This window comes from Carassius carassius, chromosome 14 (genome assembly GCF_963082965.1).
Source record: "Carassius carassius chromosome 14, fCarCar2.1, whole genome shotgun sequence".
NCBI lineage: Eukaryota > Metazoa > Chordata > Actinopteri > Cypriniformes > Cyprinidae > Carassius > Carassius carassius.
The window spans coordinates 8,370,845-8,392,301 of record NC_081768.1 but is presented as its reverse complement, the minus strand read 5'-3'; the positions used below and the strand labels follow the sequence as shown (position 1 = coordinate 8,392,301).

General features: G+C 37.8%; 1 protein-coding gene across 1 annotated transcript in view; it reads right to left on the bottom strand.

The window, feature by feature from the left end:
- LOC132156848 (son of sevenless homolog 2-like) overlaps positions 1–21,457 on the bottom strand; it is a 24,209-nt gene extending 2,752 nt beyond the window's left edge. Inside the window, exons 1-22 of the mRNA XM_059565892.1 lie at positions 20,642–21,457; positions 18,569–18,694; positions 15,724–15,855; positions 15,476–15,640; positions 12,271–12,477; positions 12,005–12,148; positions 10,313–10,423; positions 9,361–9,459; positions 9,146–9,273; positions 8,405–9,060; positions 8,177–8,258; positions 7,809–7,931; positions 7,241–7,353; positions 6,902–7,124; positions 6,707–6,826; positions 6,407–6,569; positions 6,196–6,313; positions 4,468–4,640; positions 4,264–4,380; positions 3,429–3,690; positions 3,267–3,308; positions 3,072–3,178 (exon numbers count right to left, since the gene is read on the bottom strand). Of these exons, the coding sequence (XP_059421875.1) occupies positions 3,072–3,178; positions 3,267–3,308; positions 3,429–3,690; positions 4,264–4,380; positions 4,468–4,640; positions 6,196–6,313; positions 6,407–6,569; positions 6,707–6,826; positions 6,902–7,124; positions 7,241–7,353; positions 7,809–7,931; positions 8,177–8,258; positions 8,405–9,060; positions 9,146–9,273; positions 9,361–9,459; positions 10,313–10,423; positions 12,005–12,148; positions 12,271–12,477; positions 15,476–15,640; positions 15,724–15,855; positions 18,569–18,694; positions 20,642–20,716 (3,486 nt within the window). The 5' untranslated portion in view covers positions 20,717–21,457. The remainder of the gene's footprint in view (positions 1–3,071; positions 3,179–3,266; positions 3,309–3,428; positions 3,691–4,263; positions 4,381–4,467; positions 4,641–6,195; positions 6,314–6,406; positions 6,570–6,706; positions 6,827–6,901; positions 7,125–7,240; positions 7,354–7,808; positions 7,932–8,176; positions 8,259–8,404; positions 9,061–9,145; positions 9,274–9,360; positions 9,460–10,312; positions 10,424–12,004; positions 12,149–12,270; positions 12,478–15,475; positions 15,641–15,723; positions 15,856–18,568; positions 18,695–20,641) is intronic.

The window sequence follows — 21,457 nt, the reverse complement described above, 5'->3', positions numbered from 1 at the left end:
CCATTAATATAGAATGGTGATTAAAATGAATGGTTTTAATGCATTGGAAAAGGCTGCCGACCCCTGGACTAGATCATAATACCACCTGAAATAAATTTTTGCCATATCACTCACCCCTATGTACTACAACATGCTGCAACAAGTTTGATTCCTTCTAGTAAATTAAAGTTTGTTCAGAAAGTTCATGAAACCATAAAGGTAGGGATGCAGTGATACCAATACTAGCATTGGTTCCCAAGAAGACTGGCCTTCCCAAGAAGACTCATCCAGAACACTGCTGCCAGGATTAGAATCAAAACATCTGAGTGTATCACACCAGTCCTCATGTCCTTACACTGTCTTCCAGTTATATTTAGGATTGATTTTAAAGTACTTCTACTCGTTTATAAATCACTCAGTGGCCAAGGACCTAAATACACTGCACATATGCTCACTGAATATAAACCTAAAAGACTACTCAGATTGTTAGGATCGAGTCAGTTAGAAAAACCATGGGCTCACACAAAATAAGGGGAGTCCCCTTTTACCCATTATGCTGTCCGCAGCTTGAACCAGCAGAGCTTCCAGAAGAGATCAGGGCCTGTATTCTTAAATATTCAAAAAATCCTCTCAGAGAGCTCCTTATTCAGCTTAAAAATTATGAACCTTAGCTTAAAAGTGATTCAGGTCCAATCTGAGAGCTACTCTGAGCGAGGAAAATAAATACTTTTATCTTAATGAGGCGGGGGGACTGACCCCGTTGCTAGCTATGACACAGTCTTTTGAAGACCGTGATTCGTTGGTTATCTAAGAAGGGAATAAAAGATCGCTTTTAAGAGTAGGGTCTATTATAAGCCTTCACTTTGAAATTACAGGCGTAATTTTTCCTGTTTTACCATACTCTCGCTCTCACACACATATATGTACATTTTGTTTATTTTTTTTATTTACCATGCTGTCATACTTGTTTTATAGGAAATGAAACAGTGACAATAAGGTTCTGAAAGTTCTGTATTTGTTTGTGATCACTTTGCTTATAGAAGGTTGTGACAGACCCAAATCATCACTGCTGCATATTTTTCCAGTTGCCAAATATGTTAATGTAGTGAATTAATGCTATTTCTGGCACTATGTCGGAGATGTTAGTGAGTCTCTAATAAGATCGGTCACAAACATGATCCCTGCACTATCTAACGTGTAGTGTCATGCTTACTCACTATCATGCATTGTGCTATACATTTCTTCTCCCTTTTTGATTTTTCCTCCATTTTCTCCACTTAAAGGACTGCATCTGTACTCCTATCAATTTTGGACATTAGGACCTCTTTTAAGGGCTAAGATGCTTTCTGAATTACTTTCTTTACTTGGATAAACACCCACATTTTGAAGAATTCAACTCTTAGCACTAAGATTTTTCATGAATACGGCCCCAGATGTGCTAAACCTTTAACTACATTTAAAGCCAGACTTAAAACTCATCTGTTTAGCTGGGCATTTATTGAATGAGCACTCTGCTACATCCAAACTGACTGCACTGTATTTTATATAATAATTTTCTATTTTTTACTGTTTTAAATCATTTTAAAATATAAATGTAGAGGAGGAAGTGAACATAAAATCTGTTTGTACACGGATGACGTGTTTCCTATCCATAATGCTGCCCAGAAGCTCTCTACCTCTTCTTTACCTTTTAAAGTTTCCCACTCATTTACATACCTTGGTATAAATGTGCCTAATACTTTTTCTAAACTTTTTACTGAGAACTTTCCCCAGTTATTGAAACAATTTGATTGAGATTTAAAGCATTGGGCCTCGCTCCCATTATCAGTTGCAGGTAGAATCAATTTTACTAAAATGAATGTGCTGCCTAAGTTCACCTACCTGATTTAGTACATCAAAGTGTTTATTCCCAACTCAACAGCGCTCTCACCTCATTTATAATGGAAAGGAAAACCTGCTAGAATGAGTAAAAGTCTTCTGCAATGTCCTAAGTCACTTGGTGGAATGTCTTTGCCTAATTTTCAATTTAATTATTGGGCCTCAAATATTCGCCCTATACTGCATTGGCTATATGAAGATCTGGGGACTGATGCCCAATCATGGATAGCCATTGAATCTGCTTCATGCTTGCCTTTTTCCCTAGCAGCTTTAGTTTACGCTCACTTTTCCTTTGCCTGCGACAAAAAATCTGGAAACAGATGAGATTGTTTGCAAATTATGTCCCCTAAATCTCCTATTCACTCTAATCATGTCTTCAACCCTTTAAAACTTAGCAAAGATGAAGTTGAGCCACTAATGTCATATGAACAGTTTTACCGATGTATTTTCTATGTTTCTGGACCTGGGTCAGATAGCTCTCTGATTGCATCAAAAATATCTTAATTTGTGTTCCGAAGATGAACGGAGGTCTTACGGGTTTGGAAAAACATAATTTTCATTTTAGGGTGAACTAACCTTAAGTTATCATTATTACAAATACAGTGTTCCTGTTGCTCAATTGGTAGAGCATTGCACTATGAAGCGCAAGGTTGGGGGTTCAATTCCCCAGGAACACATGATAGGTAGAAATTGATAGCCTGAATGCACTGTAAGTCGCTTTGGATAAAAGCGTCTGCTTAATGCATAAATTTAAATTTTTTTATTTTAAATTTAATTTAATTTACAATTTATCTATTGTATTAAGTTGATCTTGTAGTTTGTTCTGCTTTGTTTTCTTTTTCTTTGTAACACAGTCCTAAAAAGGAGGAGGAATGATTCAAAAGTTTCCATTTTTTTTTTTTTTTTTTTTGTTAAAAGCTGTTTGTAGCATTGTTCTCAACTCTTTAAATCGTTAGCAGCATGTATAGGTTCAAAGAAATGCATAAAGGTGTGCATATCCAGAAAGACCCCCCCCCCCCCCAAAAAAAAAAACAAGAAACAAGACAATTTAATAAACAAAAACAATGTCTGCACACTGATAATTAAAGCTCCAAAAACCTTTTTCTCTTCTGAATGGATTCTTGGGAAATATTTTTTGGGATCTTTATATTCAGTGTGTGGACATTATAGCATGTATCGTTTCAAAGTAACTTCCTTAACACTATGCAAGTCACCTTGGTCTCTGAAGCAGTATCTTTCCTTCGGGGAGGTAATGGAGGGGGTTTAAGTAGCTCATCGCCAATCAAATGGTGTAAACTGCCACACGACACAGACTGAAACCCTGACAAAGAGATAAAATACATAATCTTACAGTCTGTCACATAAAACAAGAGAGGTCTGCTTGAGGAAAATTAAGACGTCACACTTACTGGACTGAGGCAGCAAAACTGGGGCAAATATGGTGTTGTTACCTGCAGAAAAACAAACAAAAAGCAATTTATGCATGTATAGGAAAAAAAAAATGATACACTATTTTACTAGCTGATCCATCCATCGTTAACCATCGAGTTACAGCCACTTCTGTCTCTTACCATAGGAGCAGCTCAGGTCAGGCTCCATGAACACAGAGTTGAGGTCAGAGCTGGCAGACTGTGGAGGTGTGGGGGTGTTTGGAGAGGTGGGGAGAGAAGAGAGAGTCTCTGGTTCTATTTCTGCAATGCTCCTGAAGGTGATTTTGTGAGGTGGTTCTCGTTCTAATGGCACTGGGTGACCTTTCAGCGTCCCTCCTCCTCCTGATGCCTGCCGCACTGGTCGAATGCCAGGAGACTTCAGAGAATAAGTAGTCTTTCTGGGCTATACGATAAAATGCACTCCGTTACAAAACCAGCATACCATTATAAACTTAAACTCACATAAATCATGAACATTGTGAAAACACAACACAACATTATCGCTCTATTATATTTATATCAAGAGAATAATCTCTTAAAAAGAGTTCTCTCTCGTACCATCAATGTTCAGAAAGAAGCAATGGATCTGTAATAAGAATGGGCTAAACTAAATATTTTCAAAATTGATTAATCAGAAGATGTCTATATGACAAAAACATTTCACAAAAAAATAAGTCCCAATATAATGTCCAGTCGGTTTTTTGTTTAAATTATTATTTCTACTCTTCTTACTTTTGTCTTTAGCTTTAATTGTAGAATTTTTAATTTAAGCCAAAAAGTCAAAAATAAATAAATAAATATCTAAATAAAATATATTAAAATTAGAAATTAAATTTAAAAAGCTCACCAAATAAACTATAAAGTAAAACAAAACAAAAAACATTTTAATATTTTTTGGTTTGTTTTAAAAAATGATAAGTTTAGACATATTTTATATTTGTAAACAGTTTTTTTACCAACAAAAACAAAAACTCACAAATCTGGGTGGCTGTCTGCAGTTCCGTGGTTCGATCTCTAGAGACTTGTTGAATAGGTAGTCAGAAAAGTCCTTCTCGCTCATGTTTCCCATTGGATTTAGATTCTCAAAAAACTTCTATAAGACAAAGAAACTCTTCTTAACATCATAAGAACTAGATGGAGGTAGAGGAAAAAAGTGAGAGTGAGTAATGAACATATAGACCTTTATATCGTATTCTACTCTGAGGCAGTAGGGCTGGTTCTGGTACTGCTGGATTTCTCCAGTGATTTCTGCTACTTTGCGTCTTTTGCTAAAGTTGATCAGTTCTTTTCCATCACGTTTTAGAAAATCCGGATTTCCCTCTTCAGTCTTCAGAATGTTAGTCAGGTAGATGCCTTCAGGTTTACACAAAGCAAAGCAAATTCAGCAAAGACAAATTAAACTGATCAACAGTGATGGTTAAGACATTCATTATGTTACAAAAGCTTTCTATTTGAAATATATATATTTTAAGAACTTTCTATTCATTCAAAAATTATTTCAAAATACATCATTGAAACAGTTATTTTCTAATAATTGTAATAATATTTCACAATATTACTGTTTGTTTGACAAAATAAATGCAGCCAAATTAATTTAGTGTTGGGCGATGGATCTTGTTGGGAAAGCAAATACCACATCACCGATCTGGAGTCATCTGCATTCATGTCTCCCATCAGCGTTTGCACAAGCTCTAGTGATCGCAAACGCTGGCTGGTAAGGTTTGGTGAGGCTTTCTCCAAACTAGCCAAATACAAACGAGACAGCGATGAATAAACGATGGTAACAAGAAATATGGCAACGATTCCTATTTCAAAGAGAGCGCGTTCAGATGAAGAGTTAGTTATTGAGCTTGCTTGGTGGCGGAAAAGTAAACGGACGCAACACAACCGCGTTGCGACAGGTTTAGTATGTCTAGTATCTATACAGGACATTTGAACTCAGTGTCAGTAGCCTACATCACAGACCGGATGGGGATTTATCATGTCGTGTTGTGCTGCATCCAGTGTAGCATCACTGATTATAATGAGTATTTTGTTGCGCTGTATTGCTCGCGTCCGTTAGACAGGGTGTATTTAACTTTCTTATTTAGGCTACTTTCTTGTTTAACTGAATTATTTCTTTGATATTTATTTTAGTGTTTTGCAGGTGGCGTTCACTGACAGAAGTGCTCAAATAAACACTAACTGACGAGTTAAATAGGATGTGTTAGAGGAGTGAGACAGTGCTGGGCTGATTTCTAGACGTGCATACATATAAATATATCCTGTATATAATATATATAAAATATATTACATGCATGCACAGTTTAAGTCAGCTTTAATCACCTTTTTTGGTAATTCCATGAATTAACTGACCACGACACTGCTTGCACTTAGTTTATTTCACAGTTTGATATGAAAGGATACGCACAAAGGAAGCACCGCCTTTGAGCACAGGACCGTCCGCGCTCGCTTAACTTGCACCTGATAATAAAGTGAAGTGGAGCGCGTGTCTGAAACGTTTCCTGTTCAGTCATTCTGCGACTGAATAAATTCACTTCTTGTCTTGAGAAAAAGTGACGGAAGCAGCAGTTGTGAGTGGGTGGCCATCCCCGCCCCTACGTAAAATAATTTGAATACGTTAAACTGGAAAAAAATTATCGCCTTCGTTAACGAGCAAATTTTGACACTAATATATTTATACATATATATATATATATATATATGTTTTTTTTTCTTTTTTTTTCAAACACCGCGCCACCGGCGGTTGTTGGTCCATGACTACCGCGGTGGTAAAAATCAGCCACCGTCACAGCCCTATGCAGCCTTAGTGACCACAAAATACTTCTTCCAAAATGTTTTAAAACCTTACTACCCAAAACTTGGGTAGTATACATGCTAGTTTGTTACAAAGCAGACTTTATCTTACCAAAGAAAGGTACGCAAGGTGGGTTGATGGATTTGAGCTTGGCGAGGTATTTCTTAAAATGATCCTGACTGAGTTCAACAGCTTCCTCCAGAATCCTCCTCTTCCTCTCAGGCACGGCCTACATATACACAACATAACCACATATTTCATTATTATCTGTAAATTACTATTTTGATTCACACTATGAGTGCATAATGAACGAACAGGTCACCTCAAACGTGTGGTCGAGACGATACACCGGTACTGAGTTGATGGCGCTTACAATCTCCAAAACTCCATTAAAGTTATTGAGCTCTTGAAACACCTGCAGGATCTCAATAATACGAGAGAATACAGCAACCCTCTCGTCCACATTTTCAGCCTCTACTATACACCTGAGTGATAAAGAGAAACAAAGAATTCGCTTACAGAATCCATAACATCAAAAACGAAGATGATTTTTTTTCTTCAACATAAAATGTGTTGTACTATTTATGGAGATGACGCACTTGACTATATGCTAGTTACTCACTTTTCGAACCACAGCGTGAGGTTGGTTGTGTGTCTAATCATCCTCAGCAGATTCGGAGAATTCTTCTCTTTATCTTCTTTTGTCCAAACGCTTCCTACCAGCTCAGATGGACGAACGGCTCTAAGCACACAAATGTACAATAATTAGTCAATGTACTGTCTTTCTTATACATTCGTTTAGTTCTGATTTTCTCACCTGTACAGATCAGACTCTAGAAGTGTTAACTGACGAGCAATTTCTATTGGATGAAGGGTCATGAGGTCAAAAGTGTCAATGTTCCCGGCGCGGCTGATGTGCCATTCAATAGGAGGAGGTGGGCTCTGAAAGGTGATGTTGTGACTGATGCCATTGGATTGAGTTTGTTTCTTACGCCTCATGATCTTGATAATAGACTCCACCCACTTGCGCATCGATTTTCCTGTAAAACAGAATATCAGATATCAGTCTCTAAACTTGTGTGCGTCTCATTGAGTATGTGTGTATGTGTGAGAAGCATGCATGGACACTCAGCATTGTTAAAGTGTGTGTATATACCTCTAAGCTGTATGGTGCTGGTGAGGTATTCTTCAAGTCCACTGCTGAGTTCAGGATCATTCTCAAAGTCATAAAAGTGATGTTCTACCCACTGACGGAATACATTCAGAACCCTAATGACACACATACAGACATCAGACTGACGGGCTCACAGACACTATTAGTGTTGATGGACAGCAGGACTGTGTGTGCTGACACTGACTGAAACGAGCACAAGATGAAGCAACAACAGGATGATTGAGTCTTACAAAAACAATAAAAAAAACTAAAAAAAGTTATAAATGCTGTTCTTTTGAAGATCCGATGAATCAAAACACGGATCACAGTTTCCACTAAAATATTAACAGAACAACCGTATTCACCACTGATAATAATTAGAAATGTATCTTGAGCACCAAATCAACCTTTCATAAAATTCTGAAGGATCATTTGAATGAAAACCATAGTAATGGCTGCAAAAAATTAGGCTTTTCCGTTTAGATGTATAATAGAAAACGGTTATTTTAAATTGTTATATTATCATGGGTGCGTCATATATGGATGTGCTATGAGAACGTGTGTGTTTTACCTGAGTTGGACAGGCTGCACGTATTCTCTTCGAAATCTCTGAAGCTCGGCCGCCATTGGTTGCTCTCCATTCCAAAGTGCCTCTCGGTCTGCTTCTGATGGCTCTGGCTCTGGAATCTCAATCCTGAAGCATCATGGGGAAACAATTAAAACTAAATCGCATGCATATACTAAACATCCTAACATGAAAGGGGAACACTAAAACAAACAGCAGACAAGGTTATGTTTACAAACCAATACGTGTAAATGCAACAAACTCCCAGATAGACATGCTAAAATTTTTGTGATGGCAGAGCTGTGAAAAATTTAACAGAATTCCTCTCTTCTTATTGACTGAACATGTGTGAGACAAGTGTATGTGTGCTTTACCTTTCAATCAGTAGTGTTAGCAGGTCTTGTGGTTTACAGAAAGAACGGTACGTAGTCAGAAACGTACGCACGAAATTTGGGTCTGTGTGGAAATAAAAAGAACAGTACTTATAAAAGGCACCCAAGGACATACACATATAAACGCACTGGCAGGCAAAAGTTTGGAGACCTTTGACTGAATTTCTTTCTTAATAACATTTTGATCTAAAGGAGTGTTTTATTCTGTACCTGCGTACATGTGGTATGTCAGTCTCTCAATAAGCTTGACTACTGTCCCGGCCTTAATAATAGGGATTCCAGTCTTTCGCTGTGCTCCCTCCTCAAACACAATGTTCTCCTCAGAATCCTGTATGGCAAACCGGTAGACATCCGGTGACGGCAGCCTCAGCGGTTGTGCTTGTTCCTCGTGGTGCAGGACTGTGTCCAGCATGCGGTCTAGAGTGGGCCGGTACTGTAGCGTGAACAGTGCGGCCATCCATGCACTCTTCTCTTCTGCTGAACGTGCGCTGAACACGACACCACTTTCCTCACGGCCCACCAGCTCAAACGCGTGACGAAACTCTGGTGAATCCTCACGATCTACAATACGATACTTGCGTAAAACAAACTTCTCTTTCAGACGAAACTCTGCCCCACTGCCTGCCCCCGGCAACCTAGAGCTCTGGTTGGCTTTGCAGCTTATCATGAGGCCGTCGAACAGGAAGTTGTGCCGTTCATGCTTGGCTCCGGCCCGTAAGAGCGCCCCCTCCATGATGAACTGGCTGCAGCACTGGCCAATGTCTCTGCCCTCCCAGCCATCAATACTCCTCTGGATGTCATTCATACGCTTTATTGCTGCCTGTTTGCTGCGAGATGCACGACTAAATAACCGATACAGTGGCTCCCTAAAAAAAGAAAGTCATAAAAAAAGACCGATAAAAATGGGATTTTGTAGACACATTGTTGTGCAAGCCATGGTGTTTGTGTTACCCTTGTTTGCGCCGTGGTTGGTGTTTAGCATATATGCGTTCAATGCTGCATTGTAGGTTGATCAGTGCAGTTTGAGCCTGTTTTAAACACTCTCTGTCATCTTGGTCTTCACTGCACTCCTGCAATTGCTACAAAAACAAAGATACACAAACCTCAAATAACACATTACACAGTTGTAGGTTACTAACTGAGTCTGAAGTGTGTTTAGTACTCGCCTGTAACAGTTCAAAATAGTGTATGCAGTGGTAAACAGGAACCATCATCAACTGAGGAAGCACATACTGCACTGCCTCCTTAAAACCCTCTGCAATTGACTGAAACACACAGAAACACACCACAGGAGAGTGAACATCTGAGCTCATGCCTGCAGAGATGAAGGCTTTGATTCCAATGCCCGCCCTCTCCCTGTCCCCACAAGTCTCTTTTTAGATTGGATTATTTGCCTTCAAAATGCGGTACATATGATTTCCAAGTTCGACTAATGAAAAAACAGGTGTTAATTAGCAAAGCTCTAAAAGCAGTGTTTTAAATTTGTCACTTCTCAGAGGCACTGTACTGGATAAAAGTGACCTAAAAAATAACCTAAACAATATCTCAACAAAAATAATTCAACTGATTAATAAAGTAGTTGAAACGTTTTTTAAAATAAAAGACAATTTTCAGTGTCTGGAGATCTTGCCTTTTTTTAACACTACCTACCAGTACACTACCAGTTATCGACCAGTTTTATTTACTGGTATCTGTTGAAATTGGAAATTTAATTGTACATGTATCTTTTCACATATTTCTTCCCCCATTTAGATTATCATTACAATAACAATATGTTAGTAATTTAATAACACTGTCAAATGTAATTTTTAGCAAATCTCAAAAACAATGTCCATTTTTCATACTGCAGATTATAATGTTGTGCCACATAAATTCACTTTAAAGTGAAGCATTAACTGTTTTTATTTTAAATTTATTTAGATTAAATGGTAGAATTTTAATACTGCCAATTTATTGGTTACGTTCCATAACATGAAAATAATTACTGGCATATCGGTGTCAGACAGTACATTAAGATCCCTATAATTTAGGTTAAAAAAAATAAATAAATAAAAAATAAAAATCGAATTTCAAAATTGAAAAAAGATGAACCAATCAGAGGCCAGTGTTGGTGCTGACCTGAAAGTACAGAGCAACCGTGGGGCGGGACATCAGAGTATTGAAATGTTGACAGAATTCCTTAGAGAGGATGTCCTGAGAGAGTGTCTCATAGGGATCAAATGCCTGCTCCTGTACACAACAAATATACATACAAACGTTTCTTCAGCGCAGTAAGGTACGTCATACATGGGTCAATATCACCATAGAGTGCCTTTTTATGTCGTACCATAAATAGCAGACACTCAAGTACTATAAAAACATATTAGCTGATCTTCCACACATTTTTTTTAGATAATTATGGGCCATTATTCTAAGCATAAACCATAAGATACATCCACCCTTTCATGTTTTCATTGCAAAATTAAGAGGCAAATTATATTTTCTGAAAGGTATGATGTCCCTTTCCTAAACAGGTTATTAAAAAATATATAATAATAAATAATACAACTACATCCTCAATCACATTAATAACCCCCACCCCCCATTCATTTTAGTTTTTACAATATTAACTACAAATGAATGCATTTGAAACAGTGACAGGGTAAACATTTTGAGCTTCAATTACCATATTACCTTACAACAAACTGTGACTAGCTAAATATTTAGTCTGGTTGTTGAAGAGAATTTGGTATATTTAAACTTACATATTTTTTAAAATACTGTATTCTAATCACTTATGGCATATTTTATGCCAACAGGGTGGACATGTTAAGCTTTGACAAAGCAAGCAAACTCATACAAAGAACATTTGTCAATTGGAAAGTCACTAACTTGCTCACCTCAGTCACTGATATTCCCCTCACTGAAGAGACACAAAATCTGTTGAACTGATGTCACTAAAGGGGATGGCTTTTTCTTAAAAGGTTGGATTCCCCAATACGACAGGGTGGACAACCATTCAAGGGACATGGACAAACTCTTTTATTTTTTATTAAATAAAAACATAGTGCTTATTATCAAATTATCAATACACTCAAATTAAGTAATCTCTTATTTACCAAAATTAATAGATTTTTTTTTTTACATTTTATTTTTTGACAATATTTTACTATCATTCAAATTAAATGTGCATGGGACTAGGCATGTCGCAATAATCAATATATCGACTTACTGCACAGTATATGTACAGTACACATGACCTCAATAATTTTTGGGTGATGCAATATTATTGCCCATTATATTTGCATAAAAATTAACTACATGGCATAGTTGGAGCTAGTTCAAATTAAAAAAATGCTTCAACAAACAAAGTTTAATCCGCAGATATGGCTTGTTTAGGGATCTGAGCCTTTCTCATATACCTTCTTGCATTATTATGCGGTTATATTCTGATTATATATTTAGTGGCATAAAATGGTCTTAAAATTACAATAATATTGTTTAATCACGATTATTTCTGGGGCAATATTATTGCACAACAAAAAGTTGTTATCGGGACAAGCTTAGATGGGAAATAGCAAAATAACAAGCATCCTCTTACAAAAAACAACAACAACAAAATAAATCTAGAAAATGTATCTAAAGATCCAAGTTATGCTTTTGATATGAATATAATATTTTTTGCCTAATATAAGACACCCTTTCATAATCATTTTTATGTTAAGTTATTATGGCAAACAAGATATTTATGTACAGGTCACCCTACAGTGATATACCCACATGATGGTATTTCTCATTTTTGGACTATCATGAGTTTTTGAGTTTCTGTACCTCAGCGAGGTCTTCGAAGCAGCTGCCCACAAGGGGGTGTGGACTACCGTCAGCTGTCATTTCTACAGCATCCTCAATAAGACCCAACAGCTTAACTGTTAACTCGTGAACCTCTAGAATATTATTGAATGCCAGCTCCACATCCTACACACATAGTGGAGAGAAAACTGAGAATAAATGATGATAAAGAGAAAGCAAACAGCTTATCCCTGCCAGTATGAATATTTACATCAGTTCACATGTTCTGATTGGTCAGAAGAACGCACCTGAGTGGAGAAGTGTTTGCTACTGGACGTAAAGGCTTGGCGGAATACTTTGATGATAAGATCGAGCTCCCGCAGATACTGACGCTCCTCAGCGATCTCCAGACGCACAAGGTCATCATATGTGAGCACACCAGAGGAAGACACCTCCTCTACACTCTGAGACATCAGCCCCATCTCCTCTTCCTGATCGAACATATCCATTAAAACCTGAAGGCACACACACAAAAGCAATATTGTTGATACATTAAAATGATAAATTTCAACTATTCACTATTGTTTTTGTAGTTAATCCTTAATGGTCTTGGTATTCAGACGTACTAATTCAGAGAAAAACTTTTATAACTATTTCTTTAGTGTAATGGAGTAGAGTAGCTTTGCATATAATAATAATATTTGAAAATAACAGCAACAAGAACAAAAATAAAATAACAGATCCCTGTAGAACATAATAATAAACAAAAACTTTAAATCACTGATTTCAGATAACAATTTTATGGTATCACAGTAAATTTAATTAAATAAATAAAAAAATTAAATAATAAACGTTAAATTTGAATAAATATATAAAACAACACTTCTCAGAACATAACACATGTATTTTAAATTAGATTTTTTGGTAGATCTTTGCATCATCTTGAGCTAGATTTATCACAAACCCTAGGGCCAGTGACAACATATTATGCAGGTTTCAAAGCTGATGAACTCAAATTAAATTTAGTGTAACAGACTTATTACACAACCCTCTACATTGCGACTAAATCTTCACACTGGGTGACTAACGTTGTCTAATATTAGCCAATGGCTAATAAATTATTGTGTGAATAAAGAATTGTGTTAGATGGAGGCTAAGTTTATCACAGATACATTTTCACTCACAGAACACTTATCACTTCAGAGTAGGGGTGGGCGATATCTCGATATTTAAAATATATCAAGATATTTTTTAAATGCGATATGGATTTTGACATATCGTATATATCGATATATTGTTTAGATTTAATTCTGATTCCACCACTTTGCTTGTTTTTCTTCTCTGTGCTGTGCTCGCCCCCCCTCCTTGATTTTGTTCCCCCTCCCCTCTCATTGTACATGGCGGCGTCCTCAACCAGAACTAGTAGCCTATCAAAAAGGACAACTGGCTCCATTATATGGAGATACTTCTGTTTTCAGACATCGGGCGAACAGCAGGCAGATGTCTACTGTAGGGCCCTATGATTTCTGCGATGCAGAAAATGCGGAATCCAGTCATAAAAATGGAATTTACAGTTTAACGCGGAATGTCACAGAATTTGTCAAATTTTGAATGAATTAATCAAAAGTAGGTCATTGCACTCACATCAAATCGCGATATGGACTAATATCTGTAAATATTAAGCCGGGAAAGTCTATTTAAATATGAATCCTGCACATTCTGCGTGTCTCTGTTAATGAATGGCGCAGAAGTGCGTCTTCATTCATTAAACCCCGCAAGCGTGCGTGACGCTCCGGTAATTTCAGCGTCTTTCCTCTCACTAAATAAAGACGTGAACACATGAGGAACATCTCCAGAACTGCACCGAGAGTCACTTCATGAGCATCTCACCGTTTGATTCGAGTAAAACTAGCGTCATATATCACATCATAGACTGTAGTATCGAATAATCTATTACTTTTGTTCAGCAGAATGTACATAGCCTACTACTACTTTTAAAATGAAATGAACATAATTTTTTAAGGAATAATCACACAACATTTCTTCCATGTTTTATTTTTAATAGTAAATCCCCTTTGTTTACCAAAAAAATAAAGTTTACTTAATTGTCAATAATTAAAAGATAAATTAAATGAATGTTTTATGCCTTCATTAGAAAACCAGAAAAATGTAAATACACATAATTTCAGAGGGGGAACAAACATTTCATAAGGCTATTTTAAGAATTTTTTTATTTTTTACAAATTAATTTGTTTTTATGCATTTAAATAATTACACATGCTAAAACACAGAATTAGGTAACAATACAACATATGGTGAAGAAAAAATTTAACATTTAATAGGGCCATAAATTTCCTGTAAAGATATCGAGATATATATCGTATATCGAGATATAGCAAAATATATCGAGATATATTTTTTGCTCCATATTGCCCAGCCCTACTTCAGTCTCTCACTCTGTCAAGCGATCTGTGCTATTTTTCAGTTCATCTCAATGGATGCGCAGCGCACTTGTATTTGACATACTGTAAAATCTAGTGTGAAGGCTTTGTCTCACAAACACGCAAAGAGAGCGAGACATAACTTACATAACATGCAAAATTAATGTGCTACATGTAAATATTCTTTGTTGTATTTTCCTGTCAGAATTCCTTTGGAATTCTTCAGCTTTAAAGAACTGCTGGGTTCTCTGGTAGTGGGGGGGATCTGATGCGCAAACGCCAATCTCATTGGCTGGCACTCACCTATTTTCATCCTGGTTTTGATTTCAGCAAATCAGTTCAAGCGAACACACGCAACCTGATTCATATTCATGTATCCAGCAGCTTATTAAACCTAGTGCGTTTTATATCGCTCTTATTAGTAGAATTCTAAGTATGACTATTATTAATATCGTATCAGTATTTGTGTTAGTTTTTCCCCATTTTTTTACAGAAACATAATAACCAAAAAAGCAGCACCAGCCCTAAGTTCAGTTAAAATGACTAATATGAATTCATACATTTTAATTTTAATTACTAAAGTTCTATCATTAAATAATACTTGATTATCATATATAATGCTTGACTGACTGATGTTAAGAATGTACTTTCAGATATTTAAGCTGTGCCATCATTATACAAACATTATATATAATTTTTTCAGTTTACTCGTCAGACTAATATACTACATATGCATGTGTTTAAATATATATAAACACACACACACACACACACACACACCCCTTACACCCGTAGAGGGTTGTATGACTTAATTACCGTTTCTTAATAAATTGTCCATCTTTTATTTTAATCTTAATTTAGAATTTAATTAGGGATTAAAGATGTCTCCATGTTTCAGACACATTAGAAATAAACAGTTGCACCAATTGTCATATGTCATAGCTAAATATAATTTCTTTAGTAATTTCACTCGATGCAGTTTCATTCTTTCAAGAAACAACAACTATATATATAGACATGATGAATCAGTAAGTTCTCACACACACACACACACACAAAACACATTTCTAACCTTGTCAGCACACATGGAGACAGTTATGTCTTGCTGGCTGATCTCGAAATGACGAATGTTGCTCACGTAGTTTCCAGCCAGCTTGAGGATGTCGGCTGAGATGTATTCCAGCACAGCAACAATATACAGACACACATTATAGTCGATCTTATAACCCAGCATCTCCTGCACACAAAACCAACCATGTGTTACTCTACATGCTAGCTAACAATTTGTGAATTTTGAGTATGTGTTTGAGGTTTTCGCACCTTCAGTAGTGGATGTATCTTATCGACTGGAAGCAGCAGTGGGTTCCTTCGCTTGCGCTTCTCTATCGCAGACTGAGCGTCTCCCATGGCCCATTTATCGATGGGATTCGGGAACGTCTTCTGGACACGATCCTGTGGTTACACATCAAGTCAAAGGTGACAAAGCTTTTGAGCACACTTACTGCCTGACTGTATGCATGTATTTGTGTCTAACTGTCGATACTATTCAGAGTCATTTATCAGTTTCCATTAGTTCTGCATTCTAAGGCCCAATCCCAATTCTATCCCAATTCCCTTAGCCCTTCCCCTTTCCCCTACCCCTCCGTTTCGCAAGTTCACGTGAAGGGGTAGGGGTGTGTCAATTCTCTTTTGGTTGGAGGGGTAGGGGTAAGGTGAAGGGCCAGATAGCCCTTCAAACGAAGATTTTTCGGGACCACAATTCAGACGAAAGGGGTATGAATTATCACGGCAACATGGCTGCTACAGTGAACAAAAAGACACTTAAATGTAAGCTTTTCTGGCATAAATAAAGATTTTAAAGAAAAGTAATCATTTGTTTTATGTTATATTCAATTGTGAGTTCATATTAACGGTCATGTTACTCAAAGAAATGTTTGCAAAAAAATCACTAATATTTGCTAACATCATATCATTAGAGACTGCTTGATAGTCCCACAGCATATGTCTGATCAGGGCGATAACTGCCGTAGACTAATCCCCCCAATAATTAGAAATCGCTAAACCATTTTCTCAAATATTGCCTATTCGAAAGAGAGAGAGAGAGAAAGGGAAATTGTGTGTATTCACATCTGTGCATTTATCTTTTTAGAGTGAGTTTACTTAAAAACAGCGATTTTATCCTCTCGTCACTGGAAAATACAATGTAGCGATTCAGTATTTAAACTGTATTTAATAAAAGTTGTGGGGTAGCGTTGACAAGTTTATTTTCCCCTGGATGTGTGAGCTGCGCGATTTCCGATATGTGTGTGTGTCAGTAAGCAGCTCATTAATACAGAACGATAATTAAAGGCTCTAATGCACACCAGCATATGTGTATATTGTAAGAGCTAGACGACGAATGATGGCGTGTGACGTCATGGTAGTGGTGTCCCAATCCTTAGGGGAATATTGTCTCCCCTACCCCTTGACACTCTGTTTCAATGTACAAGGGGAAGGTGTAGGGTAAGGGGAAGGGGTATAAAATAGAATTGGGATTGGGCCTTAGTCTTGCATTCGATGATGACACACAAACCAGGATGAAGACGAGGGAGCAGACTCTGAAAGAAAAGCAAGCAATTTGGATGCGAAAAGAAAAGAGAAAGTCATCTAGAACTATAGAAAAAAACAAAAGGCATGGAGAAATCAAGAGTTGGGAAACTACCGGTGACATCAGCAACCAACGACGACCTAATCAGTGGAGACAGACAAATAAAAAAAGGTGTGAAAATGAACCCTAAAATACATGTCTGTAAAATCACCAACAACTCCCAGAAAGCTGGGGTGATGCTCTGTCAATCTAGAGTCCGCAGGAGAATTTGACACAGAATTACAGAAGCTACACAGCAAGATGCAAACCTCTGATCAGCACCAAAAAGATTAAACAAATTAAAAAAAAATTAACCTTTATCTAAGTGACTGAAAAGCAAAAGTGTGGAGAAAAAAGGGAATTGCCAATGATCCTAAGCATACAAGCTCATCTGCAAAGCCTGGTAGAGGTGGTGGCATGGGCATGACTGTCTCTAGAACAGGACCTCTTAAATTTAATGATGACTTAATGTATGATGGCAGGAGCAGAATGAATTTGGAAGGTTACAAAATCATCTTGGCTACCAATATTCCAAGAAATGCCACCAAACTCATTAGAAAGCACTTTATATTAGATCAGGACAATGACCCAAAACACCCTGCCAGTTCAGTCAAGGACTTTATCAGGGCAAAGAAACGAAAAGTCTTAGATTGCCCAAATCACTCTCCAGATTTAAATTCAATTTAACATTAATTTCACCAGCTGTAGAGGAGATTAAAAACAGAAACTCCCCAAAACAAGCAACAGCTGGAATTGGCTGCATTAAAGGCTGGGGGAAAGCATTTTAAAGCATAAAACCAAGAGTCTGGTGACGTCTATGGGTTGCAGACTTATTGCTCTGATTGCATGCAAGGGATCTGCAACTAAATATTAGCGTTTAATCTTTTACATCTGCCTTAAATTCAGCGGTTCCAATACTTATGGTCACATCAAATAGTGGGATGAACTCTAAAAGTGCTGTCCTTTTTATTTGGTAAATCATGTGTGTTGAAAGACCTAATACTAAAATGTGACATTCTGTAGTTTTGTCACATCTTTATCTTTTAATCATATTTTGTCTTTACTGTTAAAATACTCATGGAGGGCACTGTATATATAATGCTATTTGGAGCATTGGGATTGCTAGAGAAGTGTTTAAAGAACTAATTTTGTCAAAACCTCAAATTTGACTTTTTTTTTTTGCATGTAGCACAAAATTAGCCTGTGCGTATTCCAACTCATTTTGCCAGCACAGGTCACAATTTAAACTCTTAAGATTTTGAATGGATGAGCCTCATTTGAAGACATACATCAGGTGACTCAATTGAAAATTATGCAAATTTCGTAGTCTTGTTCGTAGTTAGTCTTGATTGTTTAGGGCATGTACCACTCAATATATTTAAATTGCCCCATGCTGCCACTGTAAATAATGCAAAGCAATCATACCCACCATCAGCACCATCTGTATAGCACAACTGCTGCCAGTTGACACATTTCTCCTTTAGTATACTATATAGTATATCACAACACCACCTATCCCTGATATGTCTGTATGTGTACCTCGACATCAGCTATTGTTCTGGGCTGTGTAACACACAGCTTGTTCAGGAGCTGTATTATGAGAGCCTCAATGTGCTGGAGCGCATCTTCTTTAGCCAACAGGTTTGGATGCACTTGTAACTGCACCTGCACGTATAAAAACAGAACAAAGTTAACTTCATTCTAACACTAAACCACAGATGCATTGGAATGGTATCACCAAGACAAATGCACATTGAAAAAATGATAAAAATAAATAGTTATAGAGAAATCTGCTCTGTGAAAACAGCTCTCTCACACATTAATAGATAGATATACACACTATTACAAAGCCAGCATGACATCATCTGATATGCACACACCTTCTCAGCTCTCAGTTTGGTGGACAAATGAAACAAACAACAACAAAAAAACTCTCTTTCCAATGTTATCCCACTCCCACCTTACTGGGCTGTGTCCTGAAATAGGAATGCAGTCTGTTCAGGTAGTGTGGCAAATCCAGTTAGAGAAAAAGTGTCAGAGAGTGCAAACAGTAGCAGTCTAAAATAAAATAAAAAATAGCGGTTGTGTTATGAGGAGTGAAAGGTTAAAAATGAGCACAGGTTCAAACACAGATATAATCCACTTCTGCAATCAAACTGTGAAATACAGACTGAAAAAAAGCTAAGCAAATGCATTCAAACACATACACATAAATATACAGGATGAAAGATGGCTTGTGCTCTTCTGCTCCAGTGTCTGGTTACATGCCGTCCTCCATTAGGCACTGAGAGCTACTCTACTGGGACCCTACAACACACACACACACACACACACAGATACAAACACACACTCTACCCCTCTGCCTTCTCCAGGGATGGGGGGGGATGATATTAGCAGACAGAATAGTATTGATGTGGAGAATGGTAGAGCAGGCAGAGAAAATGAGAGATGTGAGCACTAGTGAGTGTACGTCCAGAGTGAAAAACATCAAGGATGATATTTAAAAGTGATGTATATTTACATGTTGACGCTGTAGGTTTGGATGAATAATATAACTTACAAGGAACAGAGCATCAATTAATAGATAAATCTGTTATTATTTATTCAGCATCATATCGTTCCAAACCTTTATAATTTTCTTCTGCAGAACACTATTTATTTGGAAGAATGTTGGTAACCAGTTTTGGTTACTATTGACTTCCACTGTAAAATAACCAGATGGAGACACTTCTCAAAGTATCTTCTTTTATGCTTCACAGAAAAAAGAAAGGGATACAGGTTTGGAATGACATGTGGATGAGTAAAGTTTATGTTTTTGTTTAGCTTTTCCTTCAAGTAATGATCTGTCAATATGTTGTTTATAATTAAAGTGCTTTATTTGCCTCAGTGTGTCACTCACTTCACATTTATTTCTAAGGGACTGTTTGGTTGGAAGTGAAAATCATTTTCAGCATCAGATCAGATGCAGCCTAAATCTTTCTTTCTCTCACAACCAAAAACATTCACACACACCATCTGTTCCCCCGGTCTCCTGATGGTACTGAGATATGCTTGAAGTAGTGAGAAGAACAAGACAGAAGGGAGATCTGGAATACATTTTTCATTTATTCTGGCAGGGTAGCCCAGGATTCCCTCAATTTTAAATAAAATGACCAAACAAATTATTGTGTGTGTGTGTGTATGTATGTGTGTATATATACACATACACATATACACAGTTATTTCGTGTAATTTTTAAAATGATTAACATTGCATGATAGTTAAACATTGGACTCATTGGCCAAAGGTAAAGCCCCATCAGAAAGTAAAACCCTACCAACTGAACTAGGCAGGACATGTCGTGTCAAAGTGCGTCAACTATGAATCCGTGCTTGTATGGCGTTTAGCCCATGATAGAAGTAAAGAAACATTCTTTGCATCTTGCACAGCTGCATCATTTAGGAACACCTCAAAGCAGACACTACGCACATCTGTGCAAATCACCATACGAAGAGACCTCTATTATTTCAGTTCTGCAGAGATAGTCTTTAAAACTCACTCATTACGCTTGAGATTCGATATAAACATAACGAGAAGTGTGAATCACGGACCGAACAGAGTTAGTAACGTTACCTTTCGCAGCGCCTGCACGAACAGGCCTCGCCATCTCGCGCTGATCTCCTCGCTGGAGCCGAAGTCGTGCTGCATGCCTGCGGCCGCCGCCCGCGCTGCTCCGCATCGGCCCCGAGCGCTCCCAGCCCCGGGAACAACAACCCAGGTTTAGCCGCTATCACGGCGCGCTCGCACACTCAAAACAAACTCAAAGTCTACCACATTTACCGGCCAGCGGGGCTTTTCGACACGTGAAACACCTCATTCTGTGTGGAAAAACTGTTTGTAAATTAAATTAATCCGTTTTTAAGAACGTAAAAGTGTCTGGGTCTCTGTTCTGACAGTCGTTGGGGTGTCACGGTCGTCGTGCGCTAATTAGCCGCTAACATACACCGACATTAGCCGCACATGCTAGTCGGGCAGTTCGCCCAAACATGACAGCCCATGTCTTATCTTTCACAGAGAGGGAAATATTAAAAGCAAGCGTTGAGTGTCTTCAGGCTGGTGTTCGTCTGGCGGTGCTGTGGCTGCGGTTAACGGCAGCACATCTGGCGGCGCAGCGGCCTCAAGACTCTTCATGAAGCGCGGGAGCAGGAGTTTCTCCAGCGCGACACTGTCATGTTGTTTGAGTCCGTCTGCTGTGCATATTCCAGTCACAAAAGCGACGCCTGAATCCGTTGTAATCCTACTGAAATTCGGTGTGCTAGTGTCTTTGTTGTTGGCAACGTCCCGATTCAACTCCGATGTGGTGCGCGTGTGTTCATGACGGTGTAATCACAGCTGCTCACTGCGCGCGCTTCCCGCATCTGCGCAGCCCCGAGGGAGGGAACCAGCGCA